Below are 16,788 nucleotides of genomic sequence, written 5' to 3'. Positions count from 1 at the left end.
GTGTATCTAATCCTATCCTGCGTGATACTGTCTGCTGAGCCGTGTATCTAATCCTATCCTATGTGATCCTGTCTGCTGAGCTGTGTATCTAATCCTCTCCTGTGTGATACTGACTGCTGAGCCGTGTATCTAATCCTATTCTGTGTGATACTGACTGCTGAGCCGTGTATCTAATCCTCTCCCGTGTGATCCTGTCTGCTGAGCCGTGTATCTAATCCTCTCCCGTGTGATCCTGTCTGCTGAGCCGTGTATCTAATCCTCTCCCGTGTGATCCTGTCTGCTGAGCTGTGTATCTAATCCTATCCTGTGTGATACTGACTGCTGAGCTGTGTATCTAATCCGGTCATGTGTGATACTGACTGCTGAGCCGTGTATCTAATCCTCTCCTGTGTGATCCTGTCTGCTGAGCCGTGTATCTAATCCTCTCCCGTGTGATCCTGTCTGCTGAGCTGTGTATCTAATCCTATCCTGTGTGATACTGACTGCTGAGCTGTGTATCTAATCCGGTCATGTGTGATACTGACTGCTGAGCTGTGTATCTAATCCTCTCCTGTGTGATCCTGACAGCTGAGCCGTGTATCTAATCCTCTCCTGTGTGATCCTGTCTGCTGAGCTGTGTATCTAATCCTCTCCTGTGTGATACTGACTGCTGAGCTGTGTATCTAATCCTCTCCTGTGTGATCCTGACAGCTGAGCCGTGTATCTAATCCTCTCCTGTGTGATACTGACTGCTGAGCTGTGTATCTAATCCTCTCCTGTGTGATACTGACTGCTGAGCTGTGTATCTAATCCTTCCCGGTCAGTGACGGCAGCACATGGTGGGACGCTGTGTGTTCGGACTATTATTATCCCGGCACGTACCCCGTGCAGCAGGGAGCGGTACAGAATGTCCTTCTTGCCATCTGGGGTCTCGTCCAGTTTCCGTCGGATGAAGAATCCCCCCAGTAAGTGGATCAATGTGCTGCGAGATAAGACGAGAGTAGTCAGAGAAGCGTCTGCTGGGGGTAGTAGTACCGGGTAACATGAAGGGCAGACTGCAGGGGAGCGAGTTCACGCTGTATTTTTAGATCAGGACATTGACCTCAATTCTTAGTGTCGTCCTGTACGGAGATCTACTCCCACAGCAGTCACAGATAGGCTTACCACAGAGTTCAGTCTGAGCCGCCTGATTCATGGCTAGAATCCGAGCACCGCGGACTGGAGCAGCGGCGCAGGTTCTCACCTGAAGATCGGGATGTTCAGGTTGTTCCCGGCCGCGATGTGCGGGGCTTTAATGTTGTGGCAGAACAAGACGAATGTGAGCAGCAGGTAATCGATGTGCGACTTGTGTACGGGCAGGAAGATGAGTGGAGCCTTCATCTAGAAGAGTGAAAGACCCGGGTCAGTCCCATGATCAGCGGCGCCGACATGTCGCAGCGCACCAGAGACATTAGGTGTCAAAATGTCGCCTCCGCTGCAACTGCAGGACGCAATGTTCCTTTATATATAAAAACCGGCAACAGTTATAAACCGCGGTCACAGAAACGACTAACGCTGGGGAGGTCTCCACGCACCTCGGTGGCCGCCTTCTTCACCATCTCCATCTGACCCTTGTGGATCTGAATGTTCCAGAAGAAGCCATTAAACAGTTTCAGCAAAACCCAACCCGTCAGCCTGCAGGAAGGAACAAAACAGAAAATATGTGCAAAATCCAGAAGAGGGGAGAGGAGGGAGATGAGGCTGCAGCTTCTCGCCTACAGAGTAAGAGGGAGGCGGGGCAGAAGATAGAGACAACTGATTGGTTCACAGAAAATAGCACAACTAATCGGGCATCAGTATGAAAAGACCACCAGATCCTACCAGGGAATCACAGGAACAAAAAGATTTTCCCAGAAGACAGCACACAGACCTGCAGATTACAAAGTGCAGCACGGAAACCGGCAGATCCCGCCAGAGGGCAGCACGGAAACCGGCAGATCCCGCCAGAGGCCAGCACGGAAACCGGCAGATCCCGCCAGAGGCCAGCACGGAAACCGGCAGATCCCGCCAGAGGCCAGCACGGAAACCGGCAGATCCCGCCAGAGGCCAGCACGGAAACCGGCAGATCCCGCCAGAGGCCAGCACGGAAACCGGCAGATGCCGCCAGAGGCCAGCACGGAAACCGGCAGATCCCGCCAGAGGCCAGCACAGAAACCGGCAGATCCCGCCAGAGGTCAGCACAGAAACCGGCAGGTCCCACCAGAGGGAAGCACGGAAACTGGCAGATCCCGCCGGAGGGCAGCACGGAAACCGGCAGATCCCGCCAGAGGCCAGCACAGAAACTGGCAGATCCCACCAGAGGGCAGCACGGAAACCGGCAGATCCCGCCAGAGGCCAGCACAGAAACTGGCAGATCCCACCAGAGGCCAGCACGGAAACCGGCAGATCCCGCCAGAGGTCAGCACAGAAACCGGCAGGTCCCGCCAGAGGCCAGCACAGAAACTGGCAGATCCCGCCAGAGGTCAGCACAGAAACCGGCAGGTCCCGCCAGAGGTCAGCACAGAAACTGGCAGGTCCCGCCAGAGGCCAGCACAGAAACTGGCAGATCCCACCAGAGGCCAGCATGGAAACTGGCAGATCCCGCTCTATTAAACTAGAGAAACCATTCAAACCGACCACAGGAACGCTGAGCTACTAGAGGAAACAAGAGAAACATTTCGCTGGATGAAAGAAGGAAAATCTGCAAAACCCACAAGAGGAAAAAAAATTAAAACAAAACAAATTAGTGGATCCCGAAGGGGATCCAGCAGATCTCATGCAAATTCTGGGGGAATTTCATAGTAATCTCGCCATGGGAAAGAGGGAGGAATGTTTGGTGCTGGACGGGTTTTTCCTCTGATGGACGTCACCTTCTTTGGGATCCGCTACAATATTGATACATCGGAACCTCAGACAGACCAAGGACCTGATCCCACAACCTGATCATCAGACAGACTTGATCCCATATCTGCAGGGAACGGAGACCGGGATGGAACCGGGAAATGATTGATTAACCCCGAACACTCTCCCTGCGACAATTCACGACTGATAAGAATCTTGCTACATCGGATCATATAAATTCCAGCAGGGATTACAGGATCACGCGACTCCTTTCTGCTGGGAACACAACTCTCAGCGGATTCCCACAGCGTCTGGAGAACTACACGTAAGAGGCCGGATATAAGAACCAGAAGACAAAATCAATATCCCGAAAACACAATTAAACCTCATTACTGCAACTGGCACTGGGAATCCATGAACGCAGAATAGATCCGTCCTCCCTGCGCTGCCGGCTCTGCTGCGTGCATCATGGGAGATGTAGTGCTGCAGAGCAAAGTGCTGCAGAAAACAATCACGTCAGCAGTGATATCTGGAGGGATCTCCAGCAGAAAGCCAGGAGCGACAGCTGCAGCTTCGGATGCGACTGGAGTAGAAGACGATGGATCAGAGCCTCCTCCGCACCTACCTGATCATGGCGGGCGAGATACACGCGACCATTTCCTGCAGACTTTTCTTGGCGCTCCTCTTCACTTTATTAATGGTCTTGGGGTCCGCGGTCCCCGTGGGACTTTTCTCCGTGGCGACTTCTTCTACTGCTTCTAATACCCTGTGATAAGAATCAATGAGAAAGAAAATAATGGCGTCAGGGAGACGGCAGGGACATGACCAGCACCGCTCGAGCCCGCTGCCATATTTACAGCCCATTTCTCAGAGCTCAGATTTGTGTCATCACTGGGTGAAAGCTTCCCATGGACTTTTAGTTTTAGTTAATATTCCACACCCTCTGCTTGCTTTCAGTGAATAGAAACATTCCTATTTATGTGCACAGCTGAGGGGCTTGTTACAGTGTGTCAGTTATTACAAAGCATCGAAATACATTGTAACAAACTGTATGGTATGAATGATTGTATCAGCGCAGGTAAGACATTGTACAGGCGAAATTCCAACTTATGATTCAAGGCATCGAATGGATCATTTCCCAAACTTTACCTTAGGGACAGGCTCCTTCATATGACGATAGATAGATAGATAGATAGATAGATAGATAGATAGATAGATAGATAGATAGATAGATAGATAGATAGATAGATAGATAGATAGATAGATAGATAGATAGATAGATAGATAGATAGAATGTAGCCGTGTGGTGGAAAATGTTTTTTGGACACAACGATTAAAAATAAACTCCCTAATCTGCGACCGCTGGTATAAGATTCTTCACATCTTGTAGATAGCGGCAGTCAGCTGAGCTTTCCAGTGTAGAAAAAAATATATACTGGGGTATACTGGCCCAAGGGAGGCCTCATCAGGTGAATACATGACGCCATGTTCCCCTCAATGTGCACAGTCTGGCGTCCAGGCCGCTAAGATTAATCCAGCCTGGACCCAATTGTTACAAATCCTCAGCTGTGAGACGGATTATGTTCAGGCATGTTTTTCGTTCTTTTTAAGCTCTCTGAACTTGAAGTCCTTCCTTACCCCTGTGATAACCTGCCCGGACCTTAATCTCACAGTAACAGTTTGCTACAATTGTATCCAGTCTGTGAGTGAAACCTTCAGACTCCAGACTGACCCAGGCACCTGCGCTGATACAGGGTCACAATCCTTCAGCACAAGATAGACATTTCTGCTGCTCGTCTCCATCTACAATACATGAGAACAAACCCTCAGCAGTAGTGAGTATCAGAGCAGATTCTCAGCTCCTGGAGGTAAAACAAGGAGATTTCTATTCCCAGTAAGCAAATATCTATTAAAAAAAAAAAAAAGACCACAATTCATCATTGAGACTTATTGAAGTCACTTTTTTTTTTTAGTTCTGCAGTATTCTCTGCCATTCTTCTGTGTGAAATTCTTCATCATGGTGAACGCGGATCACAAATTTGGTGCAACAACTAAATGACACTATTTCTGCCTTTCCAGTGCCCAAAGTCAACGACCATTTGAAAAGCTTCATGTCTGTCTAAAAAAATGCGACAAATTGAAAAACTTCTTCAGAATTCTTACTCCAAAATGAGAGCGGAGCGAGATGCGCCCAAGATGCAACTTTTACCAAGTATTTCTATTTCATAAGTCTGACAAGTATCTGATTAGGCAAAGTTGTTAAAAACAACAATAAAAATAAAAAAAGAAAATATAAACAGTGAAACAAATACTAAAGCCATTAATAAAGAGCAAATTACTCCTGAAAAATGGAGAAGCAGCGGCGATGATGATGATGATGATGATGATGATGATGATGAATAGGGGCCACAATCAGATAGAAAGTTGTCAGAACTTCTCATTTATACCCTAGATTTGTGCCGACTTCTTGACTCTTGAAAGATCTTCTTAGAGATCGTGTTACATTTCTCCCTGATGTTTTGTAACCACTTATTTTATCGATCTGTAAACCTGTTCATCCAGGGTTGGAGATGTTGTTTCATGGCTGCTAGAGCCCCGGAGACCCCGGCAGGTTCATTGCTACACATGGGGACATGATGTATCTGCCCTGCATACACTGAGTGAGCCCGCGTCCTCACCTGCTCTGGTTCAGCACCGTCTCCGCCATGTTGCTGCAGAACATGCTCTTATTGACATCTCGCTCTTGGACAAAGAGCACGTAACAGAGGCGACGAGCCAGCCATCCCCGATGCCTGCAAGACACGAGAGGTCAGAGCCGGGGTCCGGACATTGATCACCAAACCATGAGGACACACAGACACCCCTCGGCGAGCGCTCACAGACTGGTCGGATAATGCACCGGCCCCAAAAGGTGCAGAACGAAAACAATCGGATTTCACAATCTGCAAAAAAACACGAAAGAACGAACGGAGAAATTCTATTAATCTGGCACCAATTCTGGAAATTCAGCATGAAAGATAAATATTCACATGCCGATAATTGGAAATTTACCAAAGTAGCTGTTCACAGAGCGGGCATGGTGTGCAGCACCAGGAATGTGATCGTCTCAGTGCCAGTCTGAACAGCGTCATTAGCAGAGATATTATGTACAGCTTATATGGCTATAAAGTCACTGCATTTATAATCTGGAGTCAGGGTGGGCAGGAAGAGCCCGATCACTACAGTAATGATTGGGCAGACTGCTCCTGGAGCGCTCTGCCTGATCACAGAGGGAACAGAGCGACTGTCCATAACTGCACAGTCAGCACGAGGATCTGAACGCCCAGTCTGCAGAGATTCATGGCCAGGACCGGGATTTGCGGAAGGACGGGGTGTTTTTCATCAATATTACATTGTATTATCTTCTGGAAATTTGATATTTTAGCAACAATAATACTGATAGAAAATGTATCGAATTGTTGCACTAATTTTCACATTTCAACAGAAGGCGACACTGCACCGGCGGCTCACCCCGACTGTCACCGAACGCTTTGTAATTTGTAATAAATGGTTGTAGGACCACGGCTGGGGGGGATGGAGTACACCCTTGAATGGAGAGCGGAGGATAAATGACATATAGACCCCCCTCCAATATATACCCTAGACCACATGTGTGCATACTATGGCTGACTGCACAGAAAAGAGATATAAAAATAAGAACATAAACCTACTAAAATTACAATCAACACACAGAAGGAGTAGGACTTCTCTCCCCACCGCGGTGGACTGTAACCACAGGGTTATGGCGGTGTTATCAGATCCTATACATGTAACAGGTCAATAAACCCACGGCACCCGGCAGCGAGACGTCCCGGTGTCTCACATCTTACACAGAAGAGACGGCGCTGCTTTATGCAAGAACAAAGTCCTGGACAGAAAGAAGCGGATCTGGAACTCACATAATGCCAACGTCATCCTGCCAAACACAGCCCGTGTAATACCACTATACAGCGCCCAAACTGCAGCACTCAAATAATACCCAGAAGCACCCGTATAATACTGCCATATAGTCCCCAGATAACACATCCATACCGTGCTCAGAGGCGACCCAAGACCTCAGCACTGGACACTCTGTCATTAGAAAGGTGATCCAGACAAAGCAGAAACATTCTAGATCACTGTGCGCTTAATGTACGTTTCCAGATCTCCGCTTGCTGCAAACTGAACCCTTTTTATTGCTAATACAAACTCTGAAAACCCGTCTTTAATGGTCCTGCTCATTGGTTGCTTTGGAGGTTACACATTTACTGCCCTTCACACTGCAGATGACTTTATTACATTGTATCAGTCTATGCAAAAGAAAGAGAAATCCATAATCTTTACTTTTATCTACACTGATACAATGTAACAAAACCATCTGATGCATATGGAACAGTCATTGAACGACAGCCAGCAGAACATTTATCAGTTTCTCAACAAGTTAAAAAGTTATTTATTGCACATTGATTAAGCTTTCCTAAGGAATGGAAGGCAAGATTCAGGGGCTTCCAGGGCAGGAGGTCCACTGTCATCTGTCATTTCATTACACAAATCTATAGAACATTTTCCTACAATGTTGCATCTTCCGGGTGAAATCCGGGATGTTAAAATGTCAAGTTCAGCAGAAGGGAGATAGCTTATTGTAATTATTAACTCCGCAAAGACTGGCGTGCATAATAAAGTGCAAATATTTGCAGAGAACGTCACCGTCTGTACATTTTCTCCGAGGGGGTGAAGAGCAGAGATGCAACTACGAAACAGGACAACAGCAAGCAGAACTCATAGGAGAAAGAAAGCACAGAAATCCTGGGACAAAGGAAAAAGCTAAAGAAGTCAGAACAAAAATACAGTAAAGAAAAACACAAGAAAATTAACTTCTTTATAGAAACAAGTAGATTTAATGTGTCTCTATACAGCACACAACACCTGATCCTGGTGCGCCTCTGTCCACAGATACTTCTGTTACATAGAATTAAATAATCTGACAAAAATTGTAACTTACCGCGTGTGGGTCTCATTAATGTAGATAACATTACGTAGACCCAATGATGGGATGCTGGGATTATAAAACTTATCCTGTAATAAAAGAACAAATATTACAAAACATTTATTTTTTCACAAAATTAGAGTAAATCTGGATTAGTAAATTATAAAGGATGACCTAAAGAATATCTACTAAACCACGGTGCACATACATTACTGATCCTGTACTGTCTGAGTTACATCCTGTATTATACTCCAGAGCTGCACTCACTATTCTGCTGGTGCAGTCACTGTGTACATACATTACATTACTGATCCTGAGTTACATCCTGTATTATACCCCAGAGCTGCACTCGCTATTCTGCTGGTGCAGTCACTGTGTACATACATTACATTACTGATCCTGAGTTACCTCCTGTATTATACCCCAGAGCTGCACTCGCTATTCTGCTGGTGCAGTCACTGTGTACATACATTACATTACTGATCCTGAGTTACATCCTGTATTATACTCCAGAGCTGCACTCACTATTCTGCTGGTGCAGTCACTGTGTACATACATTACATTACTGATCCTGAGTTACATCCTGTATTATACCCCAGAGCTGCACTCACTATTCTGCTGGTGCAGTCACTGTGTACATACATTACATTACTGATCCTGAGTTACATCCTGTATTATACCCCAGAGCTGCACTCACTATTCTGCTGGTTGTTACGGGAAAAAGTCAGCCAGCTGGATACTCTCTTAACAGCTGTGCTGAGCTTGTACATCGCATGACACTTCCCAGAATGCTAATAACTGGCGCACCCTTTGCAGACACTGAACACGCAGGGAATTCTGGGAGAACGTCAGCTCTGGAGCCTTTTGCACTTGATGTAACTGGAGTAAAACTCAAGATCACAATATACGGATCATTGAATGATACTGTAGAGTTATGTCTTTGGAAGGAATCTAAGCAGATTTTAGGAAGGCGTGCGCCTCGCCTATCTTCCACACTTAATAAATAAACAACGGATGGTTACAATGTTACATTACCGGACAAGCACATGAGATATAAACCTTAGGAATCTGCTGTTGCTGTGCGGCCGGTATTAACCCCAGTCTGCCCTCACACAATCCGTCTTAACCCTCTTACCCGGCTCTGGGGCGAGCACACGTAGCAGCACCTGCCCACAAACGGGCGCTTCCGGCTCAGCAGAGTCTCCTTCCACTTCAGGGTAGAAGATGTGAAGACGGCCGGGCTGGAGAAGCGCTCGCCCTGAGACAGGAGGAACAAACACAATATTAGTAAAGACTACAAAGCTGTTACATTGTATCGGGTTATTTGTACATTGCTGCTCTCGGATGTTTCTATACTTCCCATAGAGTTAAAGGGATGGGGCCACCTTACTAGAACTTAGTAGGGGTCCCAGTTCTCCACCAGTGAATACATACACCCCTTTAACTTAGAAATGAGAATGTGAGGAAGTTCTCGTCTCTGCTCCTCTGATCACCAGCCAGTCACTCTAAACCTTGGAAGTGATGACGACTATCCCTAACGCCAGATAACCCCGTCCTGCCCGCATTCTGGGTTTTGTCCTGGTCTTGTAGAATCGCCCCCGCACTTCTCACAGCAGCACAGAAGACTCTCAGCACATGCGGAGCATTGTGCCCATCTCGTGACACTGAGGGACACAACCTTGTGATGTGAAAGATACACGGTGGGATCTTCTAGAATAGAATTAGTATGCAGGTAACATGAGGGTCCTCTATGAGCCATTATCTAGCACTGTATGGCGGTATTACTGAGGCAAGGTATGACTATTATCTGGGCCCTGTATGAGAATTTATGAGCACTATATAGCAATATTATCAAGGCACAGTATGCCATATCTGGGCACTATGCTATTGAGATGCTGTATATTGGCTAAGAATGAAGATATTGTTAGTCACTAAAGGAACTACTATACTAGCACTATATGGCAGTAGTATTATGGTTTAACATGTAGGTCTTATCTGGACACTGAGCTATTAAGTAGCACTGTATAGCAGTATTATTGTGGGGAAGAATAGTGGTATTATGCGGGCGATATATATGAGTTACTATGCTAGCAAAAATGTATTTTATTTAGGAACTGAACAAACTTCTATAATATCAGTGTATGGCAGTATCTGAATGGTATGGCAGTATTATTGTGCTGAGTGTGGGAGTCTTTTTGGATACAGTGATATGAGCACTATGTGACAGTATTTTTGGAACTGTATATCAGAGCTATTATGACGTACTAGATGGTGGCCCGATTCTAACGCATCGGGTATTCTAGAATATGCATGTCCACGCAGTATATTGCCCAGCCACGTAGCATATTGCCCAGCCACGTAGCATATTGCCCAGCAACGTAGTATATTGCCCAGCCACGTAGCATATTGCCCAGCCACGTAGCATATTGCCCAGCCACGTAGCATATTGCCCAGCCACGTAGCATATTGCCCAGCAACGTAGTATATTGCACAGCGACGTATGTCATAGGTTAAAAAATAAACATACTCACCTTCCGATCCGCTGCATAGGCAGCGTCAATAGTAAAAACTTGGTCACACAGGCGGTATATAGCGGCGGTAACTGAGTGAGTTACCCGTGGCATAACGCGGTCCGTTACCGCTGGCATTAACCCTGTGTGAGCGGTGACTGCGGGGAGTATGGAGTGGGCGCCGGGCACTGACTGCAGGGGAGTAGGGAGGGACTAATCGGACTGTGCCCGTCGCTGATTGGTCGCGGCAGCCATGACAGGCAGCGAATGAATAAGAAAGAAAGAAAGAAAGAAAGAAAGAAAGAAAGAAAGAAAGAAAGAAAGAAAGAAAGAAAGAAAGAAAGAAAGAAAGAAAGAAAGAAAGAAAGAAAGAAAGAAAGAAAGAAAGAAAGAAAGAAAGAAAGAAAGAAAGAAAGAAAGAAAGAAGGAAAGAAAGAAAGAAAGAAAGAAAGAAAGAAAAAGAACAGACGGAAGTGACTCTTAGACAATTATATAGTAGATGAAGCCATTATTTGGGCACTATATAGGCGGTTATATAAGCACTGTATGGCAGTACTATGGTAGTGAAGCTCAGGGTTATTATTTGGGCCCTTTATTGCAGTATTAGTGTAGCCATGGCAGTATTTCAGCCTGCAATGGTATAAAACTTTAATAACATTTCTCAGTGTAACATAAAAGGATTGTTCTCAATTAAATATAATCTTTTATAATCTCCGGTTTCATTATTGGACTGCAATATTACAGGGTTAATAACTCACATAAATTAGTGCAATAAATGGAGCAGAACAGATCACAGCAAGGTTTATGAAGGTTTGAAGTGCTGATGGAGGGAGGCCGGGACGATTCTGCACTTAATTCAGTTCACATTATAAACTTTAGGTGCCAGAAACCCTAAATCTATCTCACAAGTGTGGGCACTAAGTGGCCCTGATACTTCAGATAAAGGACAAGCGACACGAACTGCTGGCATCCCCCCGACACCCAGCACCCAGGGTAAAAGCCCTGGCTGCACCTATCCACCTCCTATTGTTTTCCCCAAATTTGTGCCATTAAACAGTGTACAAGTGATTATACTTTGTCATATTTTATAACAACGCCAAAAGGTGACTAAACAGCCCTTCTATATGGCCATATAGTACCACCGCCACCATACACTGCAAAACAATACACTTACAGTATCAAGTCCCGTGCCACAAAATGCAATAAATACTGCCATACAGTGCACAAATATTGACTCCCCACATAAAGTAACCTAACAATATTGCTCTATTATTCATGTAAAAAATGGGGCTGGTTGCAAGCCTTGGATGACAGCACATTAATAGCGCCTGCATCTGAAGGGGTGTACGAGGAGTCTTGTGTGCCACACGTGCTGCGGGCGCCTGTACGCCTGACCCCAAATCATCCCATTATTGCATCTCTTACATGTTTTAGGTATGTTACAAGGGATTTAATTTATTTAGCATGAGAGCACTATAAGCCTTTACACCACTGTGTGCGCGAATAACAACTTATGACCAATCTGGCGACAAGTGCAAACAAAACCTAAACTTTTGGAAAGTAATTTTAAAAAATGAAGAGACTGTTTAGATACATTGTATTCGTATCATACATTTTACTATTCCGTTTTGAAACAGATCTTGAAAACTCCCACTGACTATTCTAACCATCAAAAAGCCAAGACCAGACTGGAAGCCGACGCCAAAGGGTCCTAATAGCAATGATTTACATATACGTTTATAGATACAGCAGCACATTGCAAGACCTAAAATGTACACAACCTGGACTGTCAGAATAGTTATATATTGCATTACTCAAAATGATGCAAAACACATCAGAATAGATTAAATCATGATTTTATAAATTATATCTCTTTTATTATTTAGCAGCAGAAGTTTTATCAAAACAAACTGTAGCAGTTTTCAGGATGAACGCCATATTGATCCTGGCACTGTTACTTTCTGACACTTGCAGATAACACCTACAAGATCCCCATGTGTTCCCATTACATGGGGAACAGGTCACGGATCCAGCACAACGTGCCGCAGCCAATTAGAAGCCACTGGTCATCAGCCTAGTGCAGACAGATTGGCCACGTGACAGCTTAGACTAACGACCCGGCATTACATTCACCAACCTCACAGAGGATATTAACAGCAACAAAGTATCAGAGGGTGACGTACGTTCCAGCGCAGGACGTCACTCACCCATTCTTCGCTGCAGTTCTTCAGCCTTCCACTTGTATAATCCACTGAGCTGGGCAGATAGGATATGTCAGCCATTCCCAAGGAATACCCAGCCTCCTCCATCCTCCTCCAAGGCTGAAGCCTCCCCCGTTGTCACCGCAGCTGTTCCACCGCCGCCTCCTGGGGCCAGAAAACAATACAGACCATATTAGAAAACAAAGAAAAAGGAACAGTCACTGTGTGAAGAGAGACAAATAAGTAGGAACCATTCAGGCCCAATACTAGAGAAAACGGCACGTGTGGCTGCAACGGATAAAAGTAATAAAAATGATTAACTTTAAACAAAATATTATGTGTTAAATGAAAGATATAAAAATACAAATATTAAAATATGTAAAAGTTAAAGATGAACTTACAAAAAAATAAAAACTCCCAGGATTTGCATTTCATGCCCAACAATAGTTCCAGCATTTACCAAGATCCATGCAAATGATGACACAGATCCACGGGATCAGGATTCTAAGCAGAGCCGACGTGCGCACGGCCGCGATATTCTGCACACAACCATCCACAGGAAACGCCGTTAATAATTTCCGAATAGTAAAAAGTTCCACAATCATTTGTAGAAGTGAATTAGGAGATGGGACAAATGGATAATGAGTACAGGGAGCGGCACTGCAAGGTCACACACCGCTCCGCAGACACCAGGAGGGGACACCGGGAGGGGACGCAGGGTCCGGGCTTATCGCAGGCTATAAATACATGATCCAGGGATGGGGGGCTGCTGTGTGTAACATGCAGAGAGGGGGAGGGGGTTGTCAGGCAGAACAATGCATTCACCGGCACAGTGTGGTCAGGTAGATACATTGTACATAGAGGGACGTCAGCCACATGCTACAAGGTGAAGCAACGAGAAAGCAATGGAGGCGAAAGTGTGAACAAGAGCCGTCCGTGCAGGATCCTGTGTACATGGAGAGGGGGTTGTCAGACCGGCACACTACACATAAGCACAGAGTTGTCAGACGGGCACACTACACATAAGCACAGAGTTGTCAGACCGGCACACACTACACATTAGCACAGAGTTGTCAGACACACACACACACTACACATTAGCACAGAGTTGTCAGACACACACACACTACACATAAGCACAGAGTTGTCAGACACACACACACTACACATTAGCACAGAGTTGTCAGACACACACACACTACACATTAGCACAGAGTAGTCAGGCACACACACTACACATAAGCACAGAGTTGTCAGACACACACACACTACACATTAGCACAGAGTTGTCAGGCACACACACTACACATTAGCACAGAGTTGTCAGACACACACACACTACACATTAGCACAGAGTTGTCAGACACACACACACTACACATTAGCACAGAGTTGTCGGACGGGCACACACTACACATAAGCACAGAGTTGTCAGACCGGCACACACTACACATTAGCACAGAGTTGTCAGACACACACACACACTACACATTAGCACAGAGTTGTCAGACACACACACACTACACATAAGCACAGAGTTGTCAGACACACACACACTACACATTAGCACAGAGTTGTCAGACACACACACACTACACATTAGCACAGAGTAGTCAGGCACACACACTACACATAAGCACAGAGTTGTCAGACACACACACACTACACATTAGCACAGAGTTGTCAGGCACACACACTACACATTAGCACAGAGTTGTCAGACACACACACACTACACATTAGCACAGAGTTGTCGGACGGGCACACACTACACATAAGCACAGAGTTGTCGGGCACATGCACAGCACAGCAGGCGGTACAATGTGTGACTTGCGCGGCGCAGTCACGTTGCTTCTATGTGACACATTGTACAGAGCAGAAGATACAATGTATCAGTAGAAGCCGCCGCGGCGCACTCACCTCTCCGCTCCGGCAGCAGCACTGGCCCCGAGCCGCCGCTCTCCTGCTCCGCTGCCTGCAGCCGGGGATTGATGACGTCATCAGTGCCAGCCTCAGCTGCAGCCGCCGCCATGATGAGTGAGGGAGGCTGCCCTGACTGAATCTGTGCAGGTGCGGGGTCTGTGGGGTCAGCAGGGACAAAGGGGCAATGTAACAAATGGTATGTTGCAGACCTTTTTGTGACTTCTGAGTGAGATTTGCAAAAAATCATTGTCCCAGAAGCTACTTTCACACATCAGGTTTTCAGTGTCAGGCTAAATCCGGTGAATGTTGGAAAAACTGGATCCGGTGCAGATTTTGAAACACTGATGCGACGGATCCGTTTTTTTGACGGATCCGGCTAGCCTATCTAGATTTGGATAAAAAAAAACATTTGGAGCATGCTCAGTTCAAAAAACCGGATCAGGCCGCCGGATCCGCCTTTTCCAGATCCAGCACCTTCCGGCTCCCATAGGCTTTCATTGTAGTAAACAGCCGGCGCTTCAGGCTTTTTCGCCGAAGACAAAAAACGTTGCAGTAGACGTTTTTTTCAGACACCGGAATCGGAATTTTAGCCGGATCTGGAAAAAAACGGAAGGAACGCTGGGCCATGCGGTGCGATCCGGCGCTAATACAAGTCAATGGGGGAAAAACCAGTTCCGGTTTTTATTTTTTCCGGTTCCAGTTTTTCTCTAAAGAGCCGGATTTCGCCTGAAGCGAAAAGACGGATGTGTGAAAGTAGCCTTAAACGTGAACGGATTTTAGGAGAAGAAATTTTCGCTGCAGATCTGCGTGTGAATATCGCCTTAAACATCTCACCACACAGTAATACTCTATGGCGATGTCTGCCGCCACCGCCGCCGTAAAATCAGGTGCAATGATGACGAGCCCGTCTGGTGGCACAAGGTTCACAATCACAAATGCCAAACCGTCATAAACCGTGTGACGCCCTCGTACCGCCAGCACAATGCGCTAAACCCAATACAGCGAGGAAAGGTGAGCCGTGACGGAAACCATCAGATCAGGGAATTGCTCTTCCAGCAGTTTTCTTCTGCTCTGCAGAGTGCACACTTCAGCCTCTGGTTTCCTGCACAGAGATAAAACGGCGTGGGGCTCACTGATTGATGGAGGCGCTCACTGATTGATGGAGGCGCCCACTGATTGATGGAGGCGCCCACTGATTGATGGAGGCGATCACTGATGGAGGCGATCACTGATGGAGGCGCTCATTGATTGATGGAGGTGCTCATTGATTGATGGAGGCGATCCCTGATGGAGGTGCTCATTGATTGATGGAGGCGCTCACTGATTGATGGAGGCACCCACTGATTGATGGAGGCGATATCTGATGGAGGCGATCACTGATGGAGGCGCTCATTGATGGAGGCGCTTACTGATGGAGGTGATCACTGATGGAGGCGCTCATTGATTGATGGAGGCGATCCCTGATGGAGGCGGTCATTGATTGATTAAGGCGCTTACTGATGGAGGCGATCACTGATGGAGGTGCTCATTGATTGATGGAGGCGATCCCTGATGGAGGCGATCCCTGATGGAGGTGCTCATTGATTGATGGAGGCGCTCACTGATGGAAGCCCTCACTGATGGAGGCGCTCATTGATTGATGGAGGCGCTCACTGATGGAGGCGCTCACTGACGGAAGCGCTCACTGACGGAAGCGCTCACTGATGGAGGCGATCACTGATGGAGGCGATCTCTGATGGAGGCGATCACTGACGGAGGCGATCACTGATGGAGGCGATCACTGATGGAGGCGCTCACTGATGGAGGCGCTCACTGACGGAAGCGCTCACTGACGGAAGCGCTCACTGATGGAGGCGATCACTGATGGAGGCGATCACTGATGGAGGCGATCACTGACGGAGGCGATCACTGACGGAGGCGCTCACTGACGGAGGTGCTCACTGACAGAAGCGCTCACTGATGGAGGCGATCACTGATGGAGGCGCTCACTGATGGAGGCGATCACTGACGGAGGCGCTCACTGACGGAGGTGCTCACTGACAGAAGCGCTCACTGATGGAGGCGATCACTGATGGAGGCGCTCACTGATGGAGGCGCTCACTGATGGAGGCACTCACTGATGGAGGCGATCACTGACGGAGGCGATCCCTGATGGAGGCGATCTCTGACCAAGGCGATCACTGATGGAGGCGATCTCTGACCAAGGCGATCACTGATGGAGGCGATCACTGACGAAGGCGCTGATGATGGAGGCGATCACTGACCGAGGCTCTGATGATGGAGGTGATCTCTGACCGAGGCGCTGATGATA

At 46.9% G+C, this 16,788-nt stretch overlaps 2 protein-coding genes across 3 annotated transcripts in view; one reads left to right on the top strand and one right to left on the bottom strand.

The window, feature by feature from the left end:
• The window catches only part of GPAM (glycerol-3-phosphate acyltransferase, mitochondrial), a 46,407-nt gene extending 31,823 nt beyond the window's left edge, over window positions 1-14,584 (bottom strand). The window contains exons 1-9 of one of the 2 annotated variants that reach the window (XM_077258035.1): window positions 14,475-14,584; window positions 12,561-12,719; window positions 8,979-9,101; window positions 7,859-7,932; window positions 5,517-5,630; window positions 3,464-3,604; window positions 1,554-1,653; window positions 1,223-1,359; window positions 862-961 (exon numbers count right to left, since the gene is read on the bottom strand). In XM_077258035.1, the coding sequence (XP_077114150.1) occupies window positions 862-961; window positions 1,223-1,359; window positions 1,554-1,653; window positions 3,464-3,604; window positions 5,517-5,630; window positions 7,859-7,932; window positions 8,979-9,101; window positions 12,561-12,662 (891 nt within the window). In that variant the 5' untranslated portion in view covers window positions 12,663-12,719; window positions 14,475-14,584. Of the gene's footprint in view, window positions 1-861; window positions 962-1,222; window positions 1,360-1,553; window positions 1,654-3,463; window positions 3,605-5,516; window positions 5,631-7,858; window positions 7,933-8,978; window positions 9,102-12,560; window positions 12,720-12,955; window positions 12,976-14,474 lie in introns of those variants that run through there. The other variant, XM_077258036.1, reaches the window with a different exon arrangement.
• ACSL5 (acyl-CoA synthetase long chain family member 5) overlaps window positions 1-16,788 on the top strand; it is a 369,346-nt gene that overhangs the window by 75,664 nt on the left and 276,894 nt on the right. The window lies entirely within an intron of this gene.

Source organism: Ranitomeya variabilis, chromosome 4, assembly GCF_051348905.1.
Source record: "Ranitomeya variabilis isolate aRanVar5 chromosome 4, aRanVar5.hap1, whole genome shotgun sequence".
NCBI lineage: Eukaryota > Metazoa > Chordata > Amphibia > Anura > Dendrobatidae > Ranitomeya > Ranitomeya variabilis.
The sequence above is the reverse complement of the archived record's forward strand: the minus strand, read 5'-3'. Positions and strand labels throughout refer to the sequence as shown.